Source organism: Catharus ustulatus, chromosome 5 (genome assembly GCF_009819885.2).
Source record: "Catharus ustulatus isolate bCatUst1 chromosome 5, bCatUst1.pri.v2, whole genome shotgun sequence".
NCBI lineage: Eukaryota > Metazoa > Chordata > Aves > Passeriformes > Turdidae > Catharus > Catharus ustulatus.
The window spans coordinates 28,783,346-28,801,563 of NC_046225.1; the positions used below are offsets into that span (position 1 = coordinate 28,783,346).

The window sequence follows — 18,218 nt, forward strand, 5'->3', positions numbered from 1 at the left end:
CATTTTAGTGCACTTTTTTTGTGCTGGCATCAATGGAAATAGTTTCACTGATTTCAGTGGAAGTTGAGGGATAAGAGGGGTGTGTCCAGGTCTGAGACCATTATTAAAGATCCCGGGGTAATTTTTTAAGAGGTGAGATCAAAAGATTAGTTCTAAGCAGATCTCATGTTCATGTGCTTGCTTCCTTCAAGTTGGGCTCACTTTTCTGAACCCTATGGAGCAATCAAAGAATTGTAAACAACACTGTCTTTCTATCTGGAGCTCTGGTCAGGCCACCAAAGGAAAATAAACCTTCTTTCTCTCTGGCCACAAGAAATGGGGAGACTTATCAAAACAAAGTGATATACAGCACTGTCCACAGGTGGGCAAGTTGAAAACCTGTACATACATACCACATTTCTTGAAAATTTGAGAGTAAGAGCCCAAAGAATCAGGGATTAAGAAAGACAGATTTCTAACTCTATTTAGGAAATACACTTGTCCAGCGAATATCATACTTTTTCCAGATTAATGGCATGGGGAGTTAGGAATTATTCAGTGTCCATTGTAATATAGGTCCATCCTAACAGCACTGGGTACCGGTGTACAAAAAACTATAGTTTCATATACAATGCCTTGTTATGTACATGGATATTATTTTGCTAGCTTATTATGTGAATAATTCACATGGTACTTACATTTCATCATAGTTATTCAAACGTTATAAGCAAATAACATAAGTCACAGCTTCTTGACTGGATTTTTCTGTGATTATGCCTCAAAATAAAGAATCCCTTGCTAGTACTTTTTCCAAAACAGATATCAAATGCTTAATGATCTCTGAGATGTTTTCTCAGTTTGGCAAGGTACTGGGGCTTAGGCGGTCTGAATCAATTTCTGACTCCACCCACAGAAGGCCCTCCATAATCTGGTGCTCTCTGTTTTCCAGTTTCCCCCTGTGGCAGCAACAACACAAATAAAGCGCTTTATTTTAACAACAGTACCATGCAGACTTGCTCTGAGTAAAGCTTTCATGATGCCCTTTCACTACCTCCAATCTAATCCACACTAATGAGTTCCTGACTAATAGGTCCAGGAGAAACTAATCAGTACTACATACACTAATTTGTTTTTCCCCATAGCAGAATCCTGATGGTTGTTTCATTAATATGAAAATAAAGTCATGGTCAGAAAGGAAATAAAACTGAAAAAAGAGAAGAAAGTAACAGCATAAAATACTTCGAAAGATGTATCTGAAGGAAGTCTCTGCCTGGAAACATCATGAGCAGGGAAAAAGGAAAAGGACTTAAATGCTGAAACCAGGGAAGAATTTGGACTTTCATTCAAGTTTTATAAACAAATTTTTATTTTCCAAAACAAGTCTAGTACATGAGTCTAATTCTGTCCCTGGTACAGTGAATAAGCAGTTGCTGCACATTTCTACTAAAATAAAACAATCTTCTATTTTGTCAAATGAACTAAAAATTGGGCATGTCTAACCCAAGCTCTTCAGAGACGGATCACATCTGTGCATGCATGCATTAGTGTATAAATAAGAAAATGTTAGGAACTGGAAAGAAGGAACAAAAAGATGGTCTAAAAAGAAAGAAAGAAATTATAGCACCTCAGCTTACTACTCACTTACTTACAGCTACTTTGCTTTTGCACACCAAGTTAAACAGTTACTAAAAAAAAAAAAGGTAGCAGACTTAAAACATTATAGTTCTCAAAAAAGAAAAGTAAACTTACATCTCTTGATTGCTGCTCTTATGGATGACAAAGGTCCTTGGCTTGTTGAAAAAAAAAATTAAAACATTGTTAATGTCTCAAAGAGAAAACAATTACAATAATTTCACTATTACAAGCCGCACCTGATTATAAGCCACACGTCCAGGTGTCGGCAACGTTTAGGTCTTCATCCATATATAAGCCGCATCTGATTATAAGCCGCACTTCCATTCACAGTGAGGATGCTTGCACAACTTCCACAAAGTTGCCAAGCAGAAACAGAATTGTGGGATCGCGGAGTTTACTGGCTCGGCTCAGGGCCGTGCAGGCTCGGATCGGCCCTGCATTTCCCCTGCCGGGGCCACGCGGGCTTGGATCGGGGCCGCTTTTCTCCCTCTGGAGCCATGCAGGCTAGGATCGGCCCCGCTACCTCCCCGTCGGGGCTGTGTGGGTTCAGATTGACCCCGTCGCCTCTCCACCTGGACCATGCGGGCTTCGATCAGCCCCGCTTTTCCCCGGCCGGGGCCAGGTGGGCTCCAGCTCGGCTTGGGGCCGTACGGGCTTGCACTACCAGGCTGGCAAATTTCTGAAACTCATCAATATATTGGCCATACCTGATTATAAGCTGCACTTCCGGGTTCAGACCAAAATTTTAGTCAAAATGGTGTGGCTTATAATCATGAAATTACTGTAAGGACCATCATGTAAATATTCCCCATATATTGTAAAGGGTTTGCCAAGGCTGTTTTTTCCCCTTGTCTTGGGTTACAATACAGGGTGTGATAAAAGGTATCTGTTGAGGGTGGGGGCAGTGATCCTAACCTCCGGGGGAGATATTCTGCTAATGGGCCACCCATTGAAACCAGGTGGGGCATGGTTCTTTATCTTCTCATAACCCATCCTTCCTCCAGCGAGTCATTTTCTGCTAATGGCCCACTGAGTCCCACTGTGGGACTGATAAAACTACTTCATCCCATTGGAACTTGCTCCGGACAGGGGGAAGAGCCCAACATTTCTTACCAAGATAAAAACAGAGGTTTGGGACGCTAAGGGAACCCGTTTTTCCAGTGGACTCCAGAGCGAAACCGGATTTCTCCATATCACCACTGGACCTCCAGAGGGAAACTGCACCTTCTACAGGACCACTGCTTCAACTAAACCACATCTGTGACTGCAATAGGACTGCAGCCACCATTTAATCAGGCTGCTACCAACACCCTGCCTGACAGGGTGTCAGGTTGTACTCTGACTTTGTCGGGGTTTGGGGTTTGTTCCTTTGTAGTACCGTATTTATATTTTAATTTCCCTAGTAAAGAACTGTTATTCCTAATTCCCATATCTTTGCCTGAGAGCCAATTGATTTCAAAATTATAATAATTGGGGGGGAGGGGGGAGGAGTTGCATTCTCCATTTCAAAGAGAGGCTCCTGCCTTTCTTAGCAGACACCTGTCCTCCAAACTAGGACACCCCTCTGTTGCTATCTTACAGGAATTTGTCCAAAACTCCTGGACTATATAACCATACCCAACCACTTTTAATGAAAACCAGGTTAGAGCTTGGCTTCAAGACTCTGCAAACATAGAAAGCCAATTATTAAATCCATTATTTCTCTCAATTCTGTCTTGAAGTTCACATTCTGTCTCATGTGGGCGTGAATATTCACAGATTTTAAGCATGCAATGACTTAACATGCTCATAAATAAACTTTACATAGTGAAGTAATTTTGCTAAATATTTTTTAACAATTACTTAAAAATTTGTCTTCCAGTTGAGATAACATTTTTCAGTAACAACTTGGTGGGTGGTGTTAGGAAGACAACAAATATTTGTTGATACACAAGGACAGAAAAATGTTTCCTTTTACCAACTGGTTTCCTTAGTAAGACTAAGGCTCCTCTGAATGTCCTATTTAACAGATACAACAGTCCCTACTACTTCTGCAAGTAAAAATCAAATCTATTTTGGGATTATCACTTTCAGAAATGTTGCAATTTGAAGAACATGGTATTAATATATTTTCTTCCACTTGGTGCTAAGCTGCAGAGGAATTAAAACAACACAAACAAACCAACCAACCAGTTCATAAAAGACGAGTTTTTTCTCTTTTTACTCTTTTAAACACAAGAGATAAACAACATTTATTGATGAGAAGCCTCTGGAAGTGCTGAATGCACTTTTTAAAGGCTGAAAATAAATAGACTTTATCTGGTTCAAATTAATACAGTATCTAAACAACAAAACAAAGGTATACTAATCAAGCCTTTTCCAGAAACCTTCCAGCATCAGACTTCATCAGCAGGAATGTTAGTAACAGGGAATGCATTAGCATTTTCAGTCTGCTGGGGGCTGCTGGCATGCAGCATACCAACTCTGTCAGAGCTCAGTTTAGCTCCACATGCATGTGATGGTTGCAATTGCTCCAGTGTGATGAAGAGCAGGAGGATTTGGAGGAAAGAAGAAAGAGACTGTCAAAAAAGATGTGGATGAAAAAGTCCTCCCTGTACAGTCATTCGGAAATCAATTAAGACTAGAAATGAATGTTGCTCTGACAGAATTGTTTTCTGAAACAGTCTGGCTAGTCTAGGATAAACAATGCCTATTTGTCTGGTTTCAGAAACAGTTCAAATGTGCCTTGGACCCAATCCACACTGCTCACAAAGCTGCTTTAGAAAACATTTCTATCAGTCATATTTCTCTGTTCATTAGCAGAAAAGGGTTCTAATTTTCCTTCAAAGTGTTCCATCATAACACAGCCTTCTCTTTAAGAAACACTTTTAGTTGTGTTCCTCACAGAGATATCCTGGAGTCTTTTCTTAGTTCCTCGTATCTCAAGTCTCTTTCTTTTGGATGTTCATTTCTGAAGTTTTATTATTTTGCTTTCATTTCTCTGAATAACTACAATCTTTAGGTTTTTAATTGTATTTATTATCAGAAAAGGAGAGGAAGAAGACCAAAGTCCGGTAACATGAATCTGAAATCTTCTGGAGCAGCAATAACTTTCTATATGAAGATTTCAGGATTCATTTAAGTTTTATAGGCAGAAATTAGGAAATTTATGAAGCATGCACATTCAAGTATCAGTAAGAACAAAAAGGAACAAGTTCTTTCCTCCACTGGCAAAAGCCCCTTGACCTATTGCAATTTGCCCCAGAATCTGATAAATGCTTTCATATAAAAGCAAGTACTTCTGGCAGGAAATCATAGCAGTCATCATGTAGACACAAGTTCAAGTTTTCATACAGCATGAGGATACATAGAAAGCATTTTTTAAATCAAAATGCAAAGAACTAAGAAGTAAAACCTTTCATGAAACCACCTAATGAAATTGAATAGATTTATCATGGGCAGCAAGGCAGCTCAAATATGCAATTATCTGTAACTTAGAACCCAGGATAATATGATTCTATTAGAAAATTTATGAGCTCACAGGCAAAAACAGCTGTTAGAAGACAGTTTTGCTTTTCCACTTTCCATTAACAAGTCACTAATCAACAACCTTTTGGCAAAGCACTACATTTCCTACCCCCAGGAAAGTCTGATTCACATCTAGCTTACAATTATTTAAGCCCTTTAAAAACATGGAAATTACAGTAGATGCCTTTTTTTTTTCCCCATGAAGCCCTGCAAAGGAACTGCAAACTTCCTAACTTCGTTACACACTAAACCCCAGTAATTTAAATAAGATGCTGTTCTTGGGGCAGCTGGTGATTTTACCCATATCTTTTGCTGAACCTACCTGTCCCTGCCCCATAGAAATCAATTCCTGGTCTCCTATTCTGTGTTGCAAAGAAAGAAGTGATAAGATTACTCTGCTCCACAGTTAATAACATGTTTTTGCTCAAGCCACCCAAATGATTAACATAACCAAATCAAATTTAATTTTCCTATTTGATGAGGTAGGAGATGCAGCAATTAGTGTACTGTGTGGTCCTTGCCTCTTTTCCACCTCTTCCTTCTGTTCATAAGGCACAGCAATAAACCAGAAGGCAGGAAAAAAAATCCTCACAAACGCATATGCCAAGGAAAAGTTAACCATCCAAAACCTGACTCACCCACAATTACATGAAAACACCCGAGGGGACAGTGCAACAATAACTAGCTGTGGGGGTGGGAGACAGCAGCTCCTGTGCCGCCCTGCAATGTACACAAGTGAAGTCCAAACTCATACTGTTGGAAGAAAACCTTGCAGACAGCAGGAAGTTTCAAAGTATTAAGGAATCTTTATAAGCATTAGCAACAACACCAGAATCATATCTAATATGGACTAAGTAAACATGCAAGCCAGTCCTCCACCACCATCTCCTCACCCCTCCTCCCCGCTTTTAGCATGCAGGAGTGGACAACCAGAGCAACTCCTCTCACATCTGCACATTTATCCTAGACCTTGCTAACTGTTAATTTAAAGTAAAAACTTTGTTTCATTTCCACTAAGGCAATAGGTTTGATGAATTTCCCCTGCCAGCTCCTCAAAACCCACTTTGCACCCAGAAAAACCCACTCAGTAAGTTCAGAGGGGGTTTGTAAGTTGCTGTGCCTGCTATGCTGAAAGCAGTTGCATGCTTCCAAGTTAGCAGCAATATGAAAACGGTCCTATGGGTCACCACTTCTGAAAGATAAAGAATCTATAGTGGTGTGTTTTAAGTTGTTCAACACCTACTTACAGTAAATTCACGAATACAAGCCGCACTGAGTATAAGCCGCGTCTCTGGGTGTTGGCAAACATTTTGTTTTTTGTCCATAAATAAGCTGCACCCAAGTATAAGCCACTCTGTGTTCGCAGCGAGAACCTGTGTGCAACAAAGTTGCCAAATAGTAACAGAACCGCGGCAGGGCAGGGTTTACTGGCTCGGATCAGGTCATGAGGGTTCGGGGCTGCCGACAGTGCTGGGTGGCCAAGCTCGGCGCTGCCGCTCAGCGGGGATGCTCGGGGCTGGCCGCTGCCACCGCTGGGCTCGGTCACCCCGGCCCGGCGCTGCCCCGGGGTGGCAGGGGGGGCACAGAGCCCGCTGGCACCTGCGGCGGCCATGGGAGGCGGGGATGTAGCCTGCCTGCTCCTGCGGCGGCGGCACGCGGGGACGGGAGCCCCCCGAGCCGCGGGGCCAAGCAGAGAGAGCCCCTGCCTCCTCCGAGCCACGGGGCCAAGCAGGAGAGAGCTGCGCGCCTTCCTCTGAGCTGCAGGCCAAGCAGGAGAGAGCTGCCCCTGCCTCCTCCGAGCCGTGGGGCCAAGCAGGAGAGAGTCCCTGCTTCCCCCAAGCCGTGGGGCCAGCAGGAGAGAGTTGCCCGCCTTCCCCACCCCCTGTGCTGCCTGCACAGAGCAGCTCCACCTGCCGCGCAACAGAGTATCAATTTGTAACAACCACGTAAATGCAGGGTTTTACTGGCAGGAGCTCGACTTTGCAGTTTGCACCGACTTGGTTTGCACTCCCAGGGTTGAAAATGTCAGAAAATTATTCACATATTGGCCGCACCTGAATATTAGCCGCATTCCCGGTATGGGAGCAAAATTTTGGTCAAAACAGTGCGGTTTGTATTTGTGAAATTACTGTACTCTTTCTGATAGGCTCTGCTCTGAGTTTCAAGAGCAGGTTTCCTAAACATAAACACTTGGGGAAAATGCTTCAAAAGCATGTTTCAGATCTGTACATTAGGCAAATAAAATTGCCACAAGATAAACCGGGCAAAGAGCTGTAAACTGTTCAGTGGAGTAAGTGCACTTACTCTGCGTAAACCATGGTTTCTCCCTCATTAGGGGCTCTGCTTTGACACTTCCTTGATTGAGTATTGTCTCTCTTCAAAGACAATTTCAGTGTAGCTACCAGGCTTCTTGAAAGGTTGCTCCTGCAGGGTTGACTCGTGACCCAACGCAGCAACTGTGTGCGCATCACTCACCTCAGCAGTCCCCACCAAAGCAGAGAAGGGGAGGTGCTGTTTAAGCAGAACAAAGCTCAAATCACACAGCCATCTTCAAAGGAGCAGGCAGGAAATTGCGTCTGCCTAGAGCAGGACAGCTACCTAAGCCAAGAGGCCTGGAGGTTCTGGGCTGTCTTTTCACTCATCTGGTCCTTCAGGAGCAACAGAATCTCCAGCCCAGTGGTGGGCACCACATGGGCATATTCCCACAAGCTGGTTGACGGTGAGGCAGCTTGGTTGTTGAGTGCAAATAGGCAGAGGATTTATGGATTTTACTTGCCTCTGGAGATCACAGGCAGGACTGGCTTGTGACTGCTCCCTTCCTGCATATGAGCCTACCCACAGCCATCTAGGGAGGGTTGTGATACTGCTTCAGATAAAAAAGACATCCCAAGTTTCTAGCCTGTCTCATCATCTCTTTGCCATCTACTTCCATACCCTCTTACTGGCTTGCATGAGATTCTCAGCAGGAATTGAGCACACCTTCATATTTCCTACTCCTTTTTGTGGCAGTACAAGCTGGTTTGTACTGGGCCATATATGGAAAAAAGGTACTGTGGTGGAAAACAACCCACAGGGGAAAAATCTAGAAAAGACAGGGGGTGGTCAGATGGATTTCTGCCTGGCTGCAGAAGCCAAAGTTGGTCAAGAGGAGGCTGGACAGTCAAACTTTGAACCAATCAGAGTGCTTGCAGAGAAACATTTAGAAGGCTATAAAAAGAGCTGTTTGAAACAATAAAGGGCTTTTGGTCAAAGAATCATGGAGTGCCAGTCTCTCTCTCTCAGGACTTGGGTACAAATCCCAACCCTTTTATCTGAACCAGGACCTTTAGTTTATTTACCTGAACTGACATAACAATGAATATTCTAGAGGAAAACTGATAGCACTTTTTTCATACATCACTCTAGACATACATAAAAGCTTAAAGGGGAAAAAATTCAACAAAAATAATGAAAAAGAATGATCAGTTGTTCTAAAAAATTAATGTTCTGAACCATCTATTCCAAGGTCTCAAAACGTACCTTTTATGTCAAGTTATATGAAGCTTTTCATAAAGTATCAGTATCACTTACTGGTGTAAAAGTTAAACATACGTCTAACTGTGATGGTTATCAAACCTACTTTGTACTCACACATGGAGCAAAAAGAATTAAAATGTTGCTATTTTTAATGTCTTGTGACTTCTTGGAATGTGAGCCACGAATTTAAAATAGCTCATGCTGAAATTACTGTAAGGCAAAACACTAGTTTAATAAAAAGCATCATATATTCCTCTCAGTTTCTTTAGAAATCATGCCGTCTTTTTAACAGCCAGTGTACTACACTGCAACATTCTAAAAACTTATTAGAAGACATTAATTCAAGCATAAAATGTTTCAAATGTCACCAAAATTATTTCACTGCAGACATGGAGTCCAGGTGCACTTTCCCCATCAGTGTAAGAGAAGTAGACAGTGCACAGCCAGTACTCCTGGTTCACCATGCCCCATACTCACCATTTCCACCAGTTCTCCTGTGTTGTTGCTTGCATGGTCGCAAGTCTGCTGGATCACCACATGATTTTGTTTACAACAAAGAATCCCATCCCAAATATCCTGATTAGTTTTCAGCCAGACAGGCAACTGCTCCAACTGGCTGCAGAGCCACACGAGCATCAGAAGTGATGGGAGTGGATGGGGAGGCCAGCAGCAGTCCTTGAGGTAAGCAGCTCAGCCTCCATTGACAAAACAAACTTTAAGTACACCACTCTGCCACTAATCTGACGGTAGATCACCAAATGCCAGCTATACCTCATGCCAGCTGTTCTTCTCATCCTTCATTATCAGCTGATCCATTCTTTTTTTTTTTTCTGTTAGTGCTGGTGATCTATACTGACTCATTAGGAGATCAGACAAGCACCAGAAAAAACACAGTTGACAGCAGCCTGTCCCCACAGTCTTTCTGTAAAATGAACACTTCAATGTTCTCTCCTAGATCATACAAGTGAGTCCAGGAGGCTAAAAAAGATCTAGTCACCTAAGAAATTGCATGCTCAATAGTATAGATAGGTCATCTAGAAATTAAGACTTATCCCCACACAACTTTACTTCTCTCTTGGGTTCAGCCCCAAAAGCAAGAAATCCTGAAACAGCAATTAAGTCCAGTGACAATTCAATCCTCATCAATATGCTGAGAATTTCTGCTTCTGCCTCACTTAATGAATGCCACAACAGTGACTTCCCACTGTCTGAACACGTGAAGATGCAGCTAAGCAGCAGCTAAAGTCCAGCTGCTCTGCTAATTAAAATAGTTCACACTGATTAGCATAGGGAAATCCTTTCAAGAATTTCCGCTAGCTGTTTCTTCAACCACTTATTACATATTCATGCGCTTGTCACTGTCATACTTTGGGATCATATTTTAGCAATCAAACCTTCGATTTTAAGGCAGAACACAGGCAGGAAAGCAAATCATGGCAGCAGATGATAACATTTCACACTTCCAATTCTCACAGCAGCCTACAAGTCATGAGGTTACAACATCTTCCACATTTAATAATGTCCAGCTTGGACCCTGAAGCTGAAATTCCTCCCAAATTTTTTGTGAATCTGAGTCACTTGGCTTGTGTGCACCCTGAACTAACTCTTTCCTGATCCTGAGCTACAGACATTCTAGACAGATTTCCTACAGCATTTTCTTCCAGTCAACAATCCAAGCTGAACTGCCCCTAACCCTAAGACGACTGTATAAACACAGCCATTCCAGAAAGGCAAATCCTTAGAGAATGATTCAAGTCACTCCCAGTCTTTATTGCATATTGACTGATTTCAGCTCCCAATAAAAAAAAATGCATGCTACAGGAAGACTTTGGCCCTGCTGTAATAGCTAAAAAGGCTACCCCGCTATGCCATCTCTCACACTCACTGTTATGATAAGCATGCTAGTATGTTTTAATTAAAATTGGTAAATAATATTTATTATTAATGGCAATTTAATCTTGGTAGTAAATAATTACAGGAGTAGGAAACATCTATAATTTTAATAATAGCATAATAGCAATGTAACACTGTAAATGTAAACGAAAGTATCACTGAAGTGATAGGGACAGGATATTTGGACCCAGTCAGCATTATATTCAAACATGAAAGTAACCATGAAAAACAGAAGGGAAGAACCAGCGCTTTCAAATAGAACAATTTAGCTGTAAAGTGCAGCTTCTGCTGATGGAAATACTTTACCATTAATGTCTATGGAGTTTCTGCACATGGGAAAAGATGATAGTGCGCTACTTTTACAGTTGAAGAGTACAAAATAAAGCCTATTTCTGAAGAATGGTTTTTTGATTCAACTATTTGCAGTTGCATTTCAGTCAGTAAATCAAAGCCTTCTCTAGCCACAGGACATTCTGCTTGCTTCATACATCTCTGTACATCAAATACAACCTGGTGGCTAGACGAGCTCCAGAACCTCTATAATTGACATCATAGATGAATAAAATCTGGTTTAATCATGAAGCATGAGCAGGACAAAGGCATAAAGAAAACCAGTAAATCTGGATCCACAGCATTCAAGGTGTCTTTACAGGGCTTTGACCATGATAAAGTATGAATATTAGATTTTCTTCAAATAGTTTGTATATTTCATAGAAGATAATGAGTAGAGTGGTAAGACTGTCTTTGAAGTATTGTAAAGGGAAAAAGTGGTATGTCAATGTTCTCATCTGACCAGAAACGTTAATAATAATTGTAATAAAATAGATAACACTACTTTTATAGCAGTATCTTAAATCCTTACTAAATCACTTATCTGCAGATCAGTAAGGAGAAAGTGATAAAGCATGGGTGGGTAAATTACCCAAAGAAATTAAAAGATGGATGTATTTCAGCTGGGTTTTTGAAAACAGAAAAACTTCAGAATAGAAACACAAAATACCATTGTTCCAGAGAAGAACAAGCAAGAACAAAAGGGTGTTGACTACAAGAGCAAGAACTCAATAGAACCCAGATGATGCATATGCTAGAAGAATCCAGCGGAGAAAGCTCAGGTGCTTGCAAGTATACAGCCAAAGACATCACAGCAGTAATCAGACCAAGGCAACAAGCCATAGGTGTTTCTTATTTTGCCTAGATATGTTTGTTTCCTGTGTAAAAATCTGTAAAATAGATGTCCATTTGCTTTAAGTACCGTGCATCCTTTGAGAAGAATCTAGAGTAATAAGGAAGGAGCTCCTGGAGAATCTTGAGGCAACAGAGGCCTCTGACAGGTGAATTATTGTCTCTCACTTCCCAGGAACACTACTAAATAGGTTCTGCATTCAGCAGTTGAAACAGTATCTGGATGTTACTTAGTCAAAGATTAGCAGCACGATTCCAGCACTGTAATACAAAAGACAGATGTTTGGGATCTAAAATGTTAAGTCCAACCTAACCTACAGAACTGGGATTACAAGAAGCATTCAGTACTGGTGCGACCTCAGTGCCAAAAAATCATTTCAGCACCTTTGAGAATTTCAAATCAAAATTGCCAAAGCTAAATTCTTTGACAAGTCCCATGCCATAGGATTTATGTGCTCCTTCAGCCCATTTACCTTCTTTATAGGCCAGCCAAGTCAAACAAGCAGTGTGAAATGTGCTGAGTTTAAACTTTAGCTGAATGAGGAAACAAAGGGAATTTCCAAATTTGTTGATTGTTTTAATTATAGATCTCTGTTGAGAACAAAGGCATTTGTTGTGGAGAGCCTACATGACAGAAATATTAATACATCTGCATCAAACATAGTGACGCTTTAGCTGAGTTCTTAAAAATGCAAAACAAAAAAACCAAAACCCCTTCTACAACATAAATGTGAACCAACAGACAAAAGATGTGGTTAATACTACAAGGTTATCCATATAAAGAAACATACTGGTTTCAAACAGGTCATTTGTACTTATAAACAAATAATTTAAAAAGCAGCAGAAACGTTAATTTTCAACCCTCTTACATCAAAATCTTGCAAAAGTAAAACCAGTTTCATGCATGATCACATCTTGTTGCAAGGTACTGCTGACTCACCCAGTAACACCCTACAGTATGTGAGGTCCATGAACTTGTAGCAGTGACCCTTAGAGAATGCACAGGACACAGAAATTGTCAAATAAAATCTCCTAACCATACACTTCTGGACCTGTCTTTCCAGAAGGTACCCTGCATGAAATTCAGTCAGAGAAATGGCATGTTTTCCTGAGCACTTTTCCCTTGCCCTTCTTGAAATGCTTCATGTTTTTCTATGTCACAGATATTGACAAAGCTTTTGGTTACAAAAGACAGAAAATTATTCACCAGAAATTTGCACTACATAACAACAAACCATACATTTCACATATCTGTAGGTCTGCAATGTTTACCTCCGAGTTTAAACATGACCTTAAACTTCAGTCCTTTTTACACATTCACAGTGATCCAGCAACTCTGAGATTAAGGTCAACCACTCCAAAAAGATACGCATCAAAGATTATTTTTTAAGTTTTTAATTCCGATTTTACAAAAATGTGGGTATAGTGTGTAGGTAAAGTTAACACCTTTGCTAGCCCAGGCTGGGGAAAAGCATTCAAGTTTACACATACTCAAATTATTTTCTAAGAGTGAAATAGAAGCACTGACCCACAGAGCCAAAGAAATGTTTTAAATCATTCCAATGCCTGCAAAACCTGCATATATCCCACTGCAAAATCCTGATAGGCAGGAACAGCACTGAATTTGCTGTAAGAACAAAATACCTACCTCAACAATCTGGAGAAGGCCTTTAACCTCCGGGGACATTTCTCCAGAGAGCTCATCTTTGAGCAAGCCACCATGCAAACATACTACAAGACAAAAGGAACTTCCTCCACCCTCAGTCATATATCCTGACTGTCTTACAACATCATGGACCTCAAATTACATGGCACGTCAGTAAATACTGCAGTCTCTAATGGATGATTACAACTTGCACGAAATAATCACTATGATTTTTTGCCACTCAACCAAATTTGGCTTCAGAAACAAACACCTTGTAGAACAGATTGAACTGGACCTTGTCAGAGCAACAGTCATAAGAAATATCTCTCCAAAACATTTTACAGCCACAGATATCAATACCCTTCCCTCATCAAACACATTGCTTTATCATATGCTCCTCCATGCACTTCAATCAATGTGGCACATGTCATTAGGCAGAGGAAATTAAAAAGAGTCACGAAGTATCAGCTTACTCCAGCAACTGAAAAAAACTCAGAAAAAACAGAGACCAGTGGTGTTACCCTTCTCTTATAACAACCACTTCATCTCTAACCTCTAATGCTTGATCAATAATTTTTACAGGGACAGGTACAGAAACTTTTTCAATCTCCAGTGCAACTTAAAGGCCCTGGATTCAGACAACATAAGCAGATAATTTCTCTAATCTCTGCTCTCAGTGATGCCCTTAATTCCAAAGGCAGTAAATTGTTCCCCTCCTTTTTCTTCTATCAGTCAACCTTCTTGTCTCTTGCTTAAAATGCCTCTTGGCCTCCAAAAGTAATAGTGACCTTTTCCTTAAGAATACCTAATTGATTTACATGATCTATTTAAAAGCAGAACAACACCACTTTAACTTTCTTAAGAAGCAGCAAAGCTATAGGAAAGCTCAGTCTCACACCACAGAACATAGAAACACTAGCAGACATCAAGCTCAAAAGAGCCAAAGAAACTTTTCAATGTGCAACATAAGGTTAAGCTTTGGTACTGTTTGCCACAACACACTGTGTGTATGCTACTAGAAGTGTGAATGAATTTAAAAAAACCCTAATGAAAACCCACTGTTGGCTAATAAATACAAAGTATCACTTCTTTCAGAGAGCAATGACAGCAGAGTAAGAGAGGCGATCTTGCCTCTCTGTTCAGCTTTGGTGAAGCACATCTCAAGTGCTGTGTCCAGTTCTGGGCTCCTCAGTGCAAGAGAGACATGGAGCTCATGCAGCAGGTCCAGAGGAGGACAACTAAGATGATAGTAAGACTGGAATATCTCCCTTAAAATAACAGGCTGAGAGTTGGGCCTGTTCTGCTTTGAGAAAACTGAGAGGGGACCTCATCAATGTCTCAGTATCTACAGGGAGGGTGACGAGGATGGAGCCAGACTCTACTCAGTGGTGCCAAGCGACAGGACAAGAGGGAAGAGAGAAACTGATGCACAGGAAGTTTCACTTGAACATGGAGAGAACTTTTTTACTGTGCAGGTGACCGTGCCAAATTTTTCAACTGAGTCTCCCTCACTGGAGATACTCAAGAACAGTGTGGACACAATCTCTGCAATGTGCTCTATCATGACCCTGCTTGAGCAGGGTTCTTCACGTGGTCCACCCCAGACATTGCTACAGGCTGAGGGACGAGTGGTTGGAAAACTGCCTGGTGGAAAAAGGCCTGGGGATGCTAGTTGATGGTGTCTGAACAAGAGCCACAATATGTTCAGGTAGCCTTCCAGGCCTGTATCAGAAACAGTGTGGTCAGGAGGACCAGCAGAGTGATTGTACTCGGCACTAGCGATGCCATACTTTGAATTCTGTGTTTAGTTTTGGGCCCCTCACTACAAGATGGACACTGAGGTGCTAGGAGTGTCCAGAGAATGGCAACAAAACTGGTGAAGGGTCTGGAGGACAAATCTTGTGACAAGCAGCTGAGGGACTTGTGGGTGTTTACCCCAACGAAAAAGAGGATCATGTGAGACCTTATTGCTCTCTACAACCATATGAATACAGGTTGTATCAAGGTGAGGGTCTGTCTCTTCTGCCAAATAACAAGCAAAAGGACAAGACGAAATGGCATCAAGTTGCACCAGAGAACTGTGTTGTCATTTCAGATCTGTCTTTGGTGGGAAAAAATAAATGCTGTTATTAACAGAAAGTATTTCTAGTTAGTTCACTCTGTAAAAAGTTCATTTAACACAACTCATGTCCTTGTCAACAGCCTTGGAAAGAAGACAGATTGAATAGTAAAGCAAATAATCTTTTGTCCTATACACCAGTAAAGTGTTGTGAGAAAGCCTTTCCTGCAGCTGTCATTAAAGTACTTGTCCCATCATATTGTTCTCTTTCCTCCTAGTTGTGTAGCCTCCACCTGTCAGGAGCACTACACGCTTTTAGCTATTCATGGACCTATTATTTTAGAAGGGCCTGTGGAAACAACGAAGTAAAACAACACGATGGTTTTAAAAACAGTTGTCCAAAGAAACTGTGGTTTTGGGAGAGGAAAGAAACTTCCTGACCTGGTCCAATCACAAAACAATATCTGGATTATTTGAATTAATACTGTATTCATAGAATCATAAACTCATCAATGTTGGAAGAGACCATTAAGATCAAGTTCCACTGTCAACCCAGCACTACCATTGCAACCCCTGAACCACTAAACCATTAAACTGTATCATACAGCACCGGATCCAGACATCTCTTGACCACCTACAGGGATGGTGATTCCATTACCTCCCTGAGCAACCTAGTCCAGTGCCTGACTACCATAACAGTGATTTTTTAAAAAATATCTAATCTGAATCTCCCCTGTCTCATCTTAAGGCCATTTTCTCTAATCCTCTTACTTCTACAACCTCTTTTCAGGTTCTAATACTAGATACCAGATACTGGTGTGTGAGGGGATGGGGAAGGACAAGTCCAATGACATGAAATAGAAGAATCATAATAGTAAAACCAAAGCTGTTTCTTTTTACTAAGCATTTATTCCAATCAAAAGTATTGCCTAATAAAAATGTAATCTCATTGAGGTACTTCTTTTGCTTCAACCAGATATTATGCTATAGATCAAAAGAGAGATTCAACAAAGTAATTACTGCCTGTGGTTGGAACACCCTGATTAGATTTGGACCTTCTCTTTAGAAATCAACCTTTGCCTCAAGCCTCAGGAGATAGCAATGTCCACTGTAGTCAAATGACAAGCCTCTTGTGACAATGCTCCCCAGATTAAGATGCAGCTATGCATACTTAAAAAGACCACACTACTATGAATACTTTCCACGTTTAGCACTGCATGGTCTAACTTCAATACTCTGTAGCAGGAGGCCCTCCTGTGGCATGAGACCTGCTGGTGAACTGCCTTGGTTGTAAGCCTCCAAAGGAACAGGCTGGATCTTAGTTCTCTTCTTGAAGCTGAAGCAGCTGGAACAGATGAAAAACCAGCTCATCCTTGTCTATACTAGGGGCTAATACTAGCTCAGCTGAGCCTGAGGTTTGTCACAGATGGCCAAAACTAGGACAAATTCAGTATACAAATATGGCTTAAATTCAAATGGTGATGTCTGCACTGAGCAAAATATCACTTTTGAACAGAGAAATTTTGTAGCAAAATCAGAAATGCAATCTCTCACAAACAACAGGATCAGAGTCTAAAGTACACAAACTGAACTGCACATTATACTGTACTTTATACTAAAATACATTTAAGAGGAAGAAATTATTAATGTGACAGGCCTCACCAGGAATAATTTAGCCCCATGATGTAGTAAGAATGCAAATGGAATATGCTTTAAAAGAGTACTTGATTAATCATTTCAATGTTCAATCTGCCGAATCAGCACTGCTACTTAAGGTAACTGATGCCCTACACTAGAATAAAGAACAAAGAAATAACTTACAATGAAATTACAAAGTAGGTGAAAAAGAATGAAATAATAATTCTCTTTTATGCACATCAGAGTAAGAGGCCACGAAAATGAATATATTATAATTGCACTCAAATTCCAGAAGCAAAGGAAAATGTAGATACAGAACGTAGAAAGAAACCTACATTAATCCTTAAGGAAATAAATGAAAGTTCCAACACTTCAAAAATATCAACGTGAAATTCTTTCAGAGACAACTGAGTACAGTAATTTCACGACCATAAGGCGCACCGGACTATAAGGTGCACCCGCCGGGAGTTGGCAAAATTTGCAACTTTGTAGATCAGATAAGGCGCACCGGACTATAGGGCGCACTTTTTTTTTGCAGCGAGGCTCCGCCCCCAGCTCCCTCCGCGCGGTTGCTGGCCGAGGGCCCGCCTCAACCCGGCAGTCATTGGCCCCCGGGCCCGCCTGTACCTGGCAGGGGCGGTGCCGCGGGGCCCCAGGCCCGCCTGCATCCGGCGGGGCCGGGGCATGGCCGCCGCCCCTCCGTGCTGCCTCTCCGGGGCCGGGCTATGGCCGCCGCCCCTCCGTGCTGCCTGCACGGGGCCGGTGGGTGCCTGTGGAGGGGCGGCTCCGCCTCCACGGGGCCGGTGGGTGCCTGTGGAGGGGCGGCTCTGCCTCCACGAGGCCCGGGTGTGGCTGTGTAGGGGCCGCGCCGCCTCCACGGGGCCAGGGGGTGCCTGTGGAGGGGCGGCTCCGCCTCCACGGGGCCAGGGGGTGCCTGTGGAGGGGCGGCTCCGCCTCCACGGGGCCAGGGGGTGCCTGTGGAGGGGCGGCTCCGCCTCCACGGGGCCGGGGGGTGCCTGTGGAGGGGCGGCTCCGCCTGCACGGGGCCCGGCGTGCCTCTGGAGGGACGGCTCCGCCTGCACGGGGCCGGGGCGTGCCTCTGGAGGGACGGCTCCGCCTGCACGGGGCCGGGGCGTGCCTCTGGAGGGACGGCTCCGCCTGCAC

General features: G+C 42.3%; 1 protein-coding gene across 5 annotated transcripts in view; it reads right to left on the minus strand.

Annotated features, from left to right (window-relative positions):
* The window catches only part of SH3D19 (SH3 domain containing 19), a 100,582-nt gene that overhangs the window by 51,645 nt on the left and 30,719 nt on the right, over positions 1-18,218 (minus strand). For all 5 annotated transcript variants that reach the window (XM_033059843.2, XM_033059844.2, XM_033059845.2 and 2 more), the window contains one exon: positions 1,729-1,769. In XM_033059843.2, the coding sequence (XP_032915734.1) occupies positions 1,729-1,769 (41 nt within the window). The remainder of the gene's footprint in view (positions 1-1,728; positions 1,770-18,218) is intronic.